The sequence below is a fragment of the Dendroctonus ponderosae genome, unplaced genomic scaffold (assembly GCF_020466585.1).
Source record: "Dendroctonus ponderosae isolate FM_Combo_2020 unplaced genomic scaffold, Dpon_F_20191213v2 Dpon_F_20191213_1, whole genome shotgun sequence".
NCBI lineage: Eukaryota > Metazoa > Arthropoda > Insecta > Coleoptera > Curculionidae > Dendroctonus > Dendroctonus ponderosae.
Window position 1 is genome coordinate 28,934,847 of NW_026017110.1, and position 7,373 is coordinate 28,942,219.

A 7,373-nucleotide genomic window follows, 5' to 3' on the forward strand; every position below is an offset into this window, starting at 1 on the left:
ATCCTGTCCGTGACTCCATGTATGTACGGGAGGCAAGCCCAACTCTTACGCTCATCATGCGTCTCTGTTGTCTCCGAGCGATCTTCACTGTTTTTCGGTCGAATTGCTCTATAGAAATCTTTCTTACTGTATCCATTCCAACCAAAGGCCCTTTCCATGTGTTTTAATTCTCTCTCTAACTCGGCTGGTTCGCAGATTCTTCTGGCTCTTTCGGTGAGAGTTACGATGACTCCTCTTTTCTGACAGGGATGATGGTTTGAACTACTGTGCAGGTACCGGTCGGTATGTGTCGGTTTTCTGTACACCGTGTGGGCCAGCTTTCCGTTGGGTTTTCTGGTCACCAAGACATCCAAAAAAGGCAGTCGCCCATCCTTCTCCACTTCCATAGTGAATTGAATTTTTTTGAATTATAGAACAAATGACTAATTATTCGAGTGGCAGCATCTGGCATTTTTTACATAAAATTTCAGATATATCCAAATATCGCTTGCCCCCAATGACTTCGGCACACTATCCAATCGTCAAATTTCTCCTAATTACAGTTTGCTAGATATCGATGGCAGAGGTTCTCGGTGGGACACCCTGTATAAGTTCAATCAAAATATTTAAATATACGTATACATCTTACTGTAGATATTTCAATGTTGTTGGACTTTCGATAGACTATGTAAATTATACTATATAACTTGAAAATCTATTCGATTTATCTGGATAAAGATTTTCTGGATCGAAAGTACGGGTCAAAAATGTTGAATACAAAATAAGTAAACTTATTAAATCGCAAATAGCGTATTGATTAGTATTACCTTTTAATTTAATTATTATTATTGTTATAACTAAGTTTATTTCGTCTAATTTTACCGCTATATAAAAGCAAAACTTGCAAGAGTCTTGCTGCAAGAGCAAGACCATGACCAAGACTTAACATGCAAGACCAATACCAAGACTGCCGTTGATTTGCAAGACCAGGCAAGTCTTGATCTTGGTGCTGCTTTGCTCATCACTAGTCAGGAGATTTGAGTGAGACGTGCGAGTGATTGACTTTGTAGGTCATCGCGGTGCTAAGCAAGGCCAGCGACAAGGCCGAAAGCAAGTACAACCATGAGGAGCGACCCTCGAAGGAGGACGAGGAAAAGTATCAGAAGCTGTTGAGCGACAACGAAGACCTGCAGCGGCTGATAGCACAGGTATAGTGTTTGTTGATTGTCGGCGGCAAGCCACTTGAGTGAATGATGTTCGTTTGCAGAAGGAGGAGAAGATCAAAAAGCTGCGCGACCGCATTCAAGAACGGGAACGGGAAGCGGGTGTTACTAGCGCAAACCCTCCAGGGGTCGCTGCGCTCACTCAAGGTAAGGACACGCTCATCGTGGCCGATTTTATCACGGACGCTGGCACTTCGGACTCGGCCTGTGGCGGCTGCGTTTCCCTATACACTCGCTCGTCGCGCTGCAGCCAATCGGATGCCGAGTTCAGCGACAGCTACCTGTAGCCTACTAGTGTTCCAGGGGCCGGTATGCATCATTTGAGGATCTAAAAAAATTGATGTATACCGGCCTAACAGTGTTGTTTGTTGCACTCTAATGCAAATTACGCACAATCATTTTTCCAAGTCAATTACCCAAACAGCCCCCTTTTGCATCCTATTTTACCATGTTTAGTGGCCTTTTCGACCCCCCATCTCACTCTCGTTATGACATAAAATCGTAAGTAAGGAAGGCTTTTCGCTCCCAAAATGACACTATAAAGCTTCCACGCGTTTTATGTTGTAACGAGATGAGGGTGTATTTTGGGAGTGAAACGTTTTTCCTGTTGACAGATACGAGGGACGAGCGCATTTGACTGCGACAGCGGCTGCCCAATGGGCCGATGGCGCGCCTTTTGCTACCCGGCAGCCCCGAAATGGACGATTACTGAGTTCAACAATAGAATAAATAACCGGCTCAACGTGTTAGTGATAATTAAATTAGGGTAACGTTAATATTTTTTTACATTTCGGTTGTCCCCTCGAGACAAGCGGCCCGCCCTGGGCCTGTTGATGATGATCGCAAACGATTCTAAATAACATTGTGATAGAGTGTACGCGAAATTTTTGTAGTTTTGAGCGCTTTTCCGATTATTGTGTTATAACGAGGATGGTTTTCCTGGCGTAGATGACGCACAACGTCGCGTTAGTGGCCGAATCGAGTTGCATGTCTGTTTAGTACGTAAAAAAGTAAACCACTTGATAATCTTCTTGACCACGCCCCGTCCTTTTGCCCCCCAAACATCAGTCGCAATAGACCCAAAACATTGTTAAATAGTTGTGGCATTAGATTAATGTTTAGCGATTATGGATGTACTAGAAATTAACGAACGAATCCACACCACTCCTGTGCATTATCTCCCAATATTGTCCGCGATTTCTAAATGGTACTGGTGCGCGAACACTCAGTAGATCAAGTAGTCCAACGTGCGTTTATTTAGACTGTTAACAATCGACTACATGTGTAAGCCAGTACTGATCAACACCCACTGTGCTGTCGGAATATGTGTTCAGATCCAATCAGCTACCTATTCTTATGTCAAATAAAATTTCTGAAAATGCATTTCTCTAAAAACTCTACTCGTTTGCCTTAATTAATTTCCCCTTAGAACATCCACAAATCCTCCTGGCTGGAAATTTACACAACCAACCATTTGTAAAGAGCATTATTTTAGAAGAACGTTCACTTTTCCCGGCTGATTAACTAATCACTCCGTTAGCAGGTTCCATGGCGACTTGGACGACGTGGAAGAAATTGAGACTTGACAATTTTTTTTTGCTTGGAGACTTATTATGTAAAACGTAAACATTCTTACAAATATATTAATACCAATAACAAGGAAAAAGGTCTGTGTAATAAGGTACGATTCGTAAATAAAATAAATCTTTTTAGCAGAATAATATGATTAAGAGTGCCAGGGTTTTGAATCCGAGAAAACCTCTCTTCTAAAGCAACAGCATCTGATTGCAGTGGCTCTTTAGCTATTTTTCTAACCAATATCATCCGAATTTTTTGGCTTGTCGAAAACTTGTCTCTGTTATCACTTCAAGAATACATTCCGAATCAGCGACATCACAATTCCCCTTAGTTTGAGTTTGGGTTTGTTTGTGTGCCCTTAGCATGGGTTTGTTCGTGTGTGTATAGGTTCGTTTAGGTTTGCTTGTGTTCGTGTTTGTATTTTACCTTGTCGAAGATGTCAATGCAAAACGATCAACAAATTTTTCGATAGTGTCTGATATTCAAATTTCGCTTTCTGGGTTAAAACTACTCGAATTTCCGCACTCATGTTGTTATGATTGAATTAAATTTTCAATTCTCTATCCAACGATGCCAAAACGAGTCTGTGGCTCAAATGGGTTCTGAGAAACTTCGAAAAAAATCAGCGTCATGCTTGAGTCGATTTTGCAACTCAATAAAAAAACAAGCGAATCTCAAACTTAAACTCTAAAGCAAAAACAAAGTGTCCTCCTACCGACTAGCCCGACATAGTAGAAAACCTGGCGCTGTCGGACCCAACTTACATCGTCTTCCCGCAGGTTTTTGGTGGAAAACATGTAACCGAGAGCGAAACTGCTGCAGTTCCAGTTAATCCAGTTGTCTCCAGCGGCGACACGGTTAGATGCACTTTGCCGCAGTATCCAAACACCGCCTCTAAAACTAAAGACGACGATCACAATTGTTTACCCAGTAAATGAGTCATTGATTACCTTCAGGTACTGTTAGTCTCACTGAAACAAGGGCGCAGAAAAGCACCAGCAACCACTTAGCGAAGTCGTAAGCATTGGACTTGTGCTTCCTCGGCCACGACAGCACTTTCCCGCAGACTTCCACTGCTTCACTAAATGATAAAACCAATCAAAAGCGATTGCGCTTTTTGTTATTATGCATGGTACCACATGGTACATGGGCGCCGTGCAAAGTGCCGACAGCTAAACAATCTTCCGAAGCGGGCAAATTTATTGATAAGGAGGGTCATTGTCAAATGACCCACTCATTATTCACTTGGCGAGCTTGTAAAGGAAATGCCCAATGAAGGTAAGCACGCATATTTTAACTGTGTAAACTGACTTCGAGGTGGATCTGGTTAGGGATTGGGTTCGTACAAACGCCATTTCTAAAACAATCACTAATTTATTCCGACAACCACTCAATAGGCAAAAAGGAGGTCCTTGTTGTGTCCCAGCTTCTCCAAGTTGGGGATGCAGGCGAAGTTGATCATCGGTGGGGGGCCGCACATCAACGTTACCGTATCTTCGGCCGCGCCGAATAAATGCTCGCGAAGCATTTCTTCGTTTATGAATCCTGTGTTGTACTTCCAACCTAAAACGCCCTTCAGTCAAGCAAACAACCACCTGTTTAGGGGGCCAACCCTACCTGGTTCCGCCTTGTCCAAGGTGTACCATAGCTTGAACTGATTCGGGTACTTCGCCACCACTTCTTCCAGCTCCTGCCGCAGCAGAATGTCGCTCTCCGTCTGATTGGCGAACAATGTAGCCACTTGCGTCTCATCGCTTTCGTCCTTGGCAATCTGCCTGATCAGCTGCAGAATGGGAGTAATGCCTACAACAGCCCAACATCACTCTCGACCTGAATTCTTCAATCCTCCTCAAAGCCACTCACCAACGCCCCCAGCGATCAAGTTGACCTTAGTGGCCTTAACAATGGTGGCCGGGTCCTTACGCATTTTTTTTATAGAAAACGTCCCCGGGCTGGTGTACTGGAGCCGCCCTGACGGTCCCCGAACGTCGATGGTATCGCCGATCTTCAAACTCTCCAAGTGCTGCGTCATTATTCCCCCGTTGGGGAACTTGGGGTGGACGTTCTTGAAGTAAACCTGCAATGGGGCTATTTAGGGTTTTTTTTGGTCATTTCGGGATCAGTACCTTGACGACCAGATCCACATAGCCGTGGTCGTCGTCGGAAGACACTGGCGTGTACGAGCGGATGATCATCTGCTCGTTAATCCGCGCAGAGATGTGGATGTGCTGGCCAATGGGAAGTCCTGTGGAGAAACACCCTCAAACTTAGTTTTTACGGGATTTATGCCAAACTAACCCAACACATGATCTTTGGAGGGAAGCTCGAACCTGAAATTGCGGGTATCGTGGCTAATGACCGTTTTCTCAATCAAGGGAAGTTGGTACTTGACTTGCGGGTCCTCAAGCAGCACCTTCCGGCCCTTGGTCCCTAAAAAATCACAGTCGGTGTTTTCATAATTCGGTTGAAACTAGAGTTGAGCAACAAATCACTACCTGTGATTTTTTCACAGCGATTAATGAATAGCAATCAAAAACTGTGACGAACGTAAAAATAAATTGTGATCTAAAATGTGATTGACCCAAACATAATTTTAAAGAGCGACTTAAATTTTCACTGCTAACGCTACTATCGCGGGTTCCGGCTCATCGAAAGAACGAAACCAAATAAAATTATTTTGTTCGTTAATGAAAGCTTGCATTCACGGAATCCCTTGAGCCTGGATTTTATTGATATTTTTGGGAATCGAATTTCAGTATACAAAATTCATTAGCTGTATTCTGATTGAGCATCGGTAACCTGTTTAGTAGTGTTTCTGTTTTGTTCATTTTTGGAATTGAAATTGTTTATTATGTATGGTGCTAAGCGACGAACAATTATTTTTTTGTTGAATTTTTTTTCTGTATTAGATTATAATTTTTGCAAAGCAAAGTTATCTTACAAAACAAGTACGTCGAATTTGAATTTGTTGAATTGCGCTATTGAGTTGTTGCCGCTCTCCGAATTAATGAATTCTCTGAATAAAAAAGGGAGATTAAATTTTTTTCTGAGTAACGTTTCACTACTTTGGTCAAACAACTAAAAAGGGTAATCTAAATTTCCCCAGCAACAGAACTGAGTCTAAAGAAAGTCGACGAGTTTTCTTATAAAATCGATCTCTTCATTTTTTTGCATAAAATATTCAGTTTGTCAGTATTTTACAGTAAAACGTTAGGAAAAACGCGGTTTTTCTGTTTAGAGACAGTCTTGTTTATAAATATTGACCTAAAAGTGAAGAAACTCCAGTTTCCAAGAGTTTTCCAAATAAATGATTACAAACTTTCGCTTTTTCAGTTCGGGGAAATATTTTTGGGAAAATACCCAGACATAATTATGAGAGTTTTGTTCATAATTCAAAGCTGAAAAAAGTTTGCAAACATTTTTGCAAAGCGGTTAAGGAGGCGAGTGTTTATCTTATAATTTTTCACAGAAAATAAGAGAATATTGTCAATATTTTAAGTAAAACTAAAAAATCATGCGATTTTTTCGTAGAAAGAAATGCTTAATAAAAACTTTGTTAAACCTGGAATGACCTGACAATTTAAAGAAACTTTAAAAATCTTCAGAGCGATGAGCGATGGGCTGCGAATATGACAAATACATTTTTGTAAACTTTTGCTCTCTGGTCGTTCTTTCAAGATAATCCTAATTATTTTCGGTTAACAACTGAATAAAATTATTTGGTTTTTATGTCAAATTCGAAGCTGAAAAATGTTTTCTAAAGTTCCCTGCAAACCCATGAACAGGGCGAATTCTCTAGCAAAATTAATTTTGTTATTGAACTGAAAACACCCCACAAAAAAGAAGAAAATCATCAGAAAATAATGCTTTTTTGCGTTTTCGGTTAAACACTTTTGCTTTTGTTGAGCAAAAAAAATTCAGTCAAAACTAAAAAACCACATTTTTTAACAAATTCTAGAGTCTTCAGAGGAATGGAGGTTACGAGATTTCCAAACGTTGGCTTATTTTGCTCGTTTTTTAATAGAAAATTGTTTGATTTTTGTTCTAAATTTTAAGCTGAAAGGGGATTTCAAAACTTTTTACAAAGCGACGAAAAATTTCAAATGTATTTCATATTTTTTCGCGGAAAACACCTTATGATTGTCAGCATTTTTAAGTGAAACTTTAAAAAATTGAACATTTAGAAGAAAGAGTAACTTGGCTAAAACTGGAAAATTCTGAAATTTGCAGACATTTTTAAAATATTATTAATAAATGGCCTTTAAAATAATTCTAAAAAAAGTCATCAACATTTATCCAACAATGGAACTGAGGAGCAACTACTACGCCGGTGAGCTGGGTTGGCGTACCACTCCATTTGCGCAGCACTGCGCCAGCTCCTAAAAATTCACTGAGTTACCCAGGCCTACAGTGACTGTGTAAAACCCAGTAGCGACAATAAGACCGAAGCTCCTCCCATTCGCCATTATGCGGCGAAACTATTTGCCGCCAACGGATCTTTGCTGTGATCAGTATGACTCAAGTTTTAATTTGAAATGATGCCTATGATATAAAACATTTTGGGATTAAATTAGAAACCAGCTTTAAAGATGA

The 7,373-nt window shown here is 40.7% G+C and overlaps 2 protein-coding genes across 3 annotated transcripts in view; one reads left to right on the plus strand and one right to left on the minus strand.

The window, feature by feature from the left end:
* Positions 1-2,602, plus strand: part of LOC109538508 (gamma-aminobutyric acid type B receptor subunit 1) — a 53,348-nt gene extending 50,746 nt beyond the window's left edge. For both annotated transcript variants that reach the window (XM_048661608.1, XM_048661609.1), the window contains exons 14-15: positions 1,050-1,187; positions 1,247-2,602. In XM_048661608.1, coding sequence (XP_048517565.1) covers positions 1,050-1,187; positions 1,247-1,489 — 381 coding nt within the window. In that variant the 3' untranslated portion in view covers positions 1,490-2,602. The remainder of the gene's footprint in view (positions 1-1,049; positions 1,188-1,246) is intronic.
* Positions 2,603-4,134: 1,532 nt separating this feature from the next.
* LOC109538507 (NADH-cytochrome b5 reductase 2) overlaps positions 4,135-7,373 on the minus strand; it is a 6,587-nt gene continuing 3,348 nt past the window's right edge. The window contains exons 3-7 of the mRNA XM_019905756.2: positions 5,079-5,210; positions 4,907-5,025; positions 4,644-4,857; positions 4,398-4,583; positions 4,135-4,343 (exon numbers count right to left, since the gene is read on the minus strand). Coding sequence (XP_019761315.1) covers positions 4,171-4,343; positions 4,398-4,583; positions 4,644-4,857; positions 4,907-5,025; positions 5,079-5,210 — 824 coding nt within the window. The 3' untranslated portion in view covers positions 4,135-4,170. The remainder of the gene's footprint in view (positions 4,344-4,397; positions 4,584-4,643; positions 4,858-4,906; positions 5,026-5,078; positions 5,211-7,373) is intronic.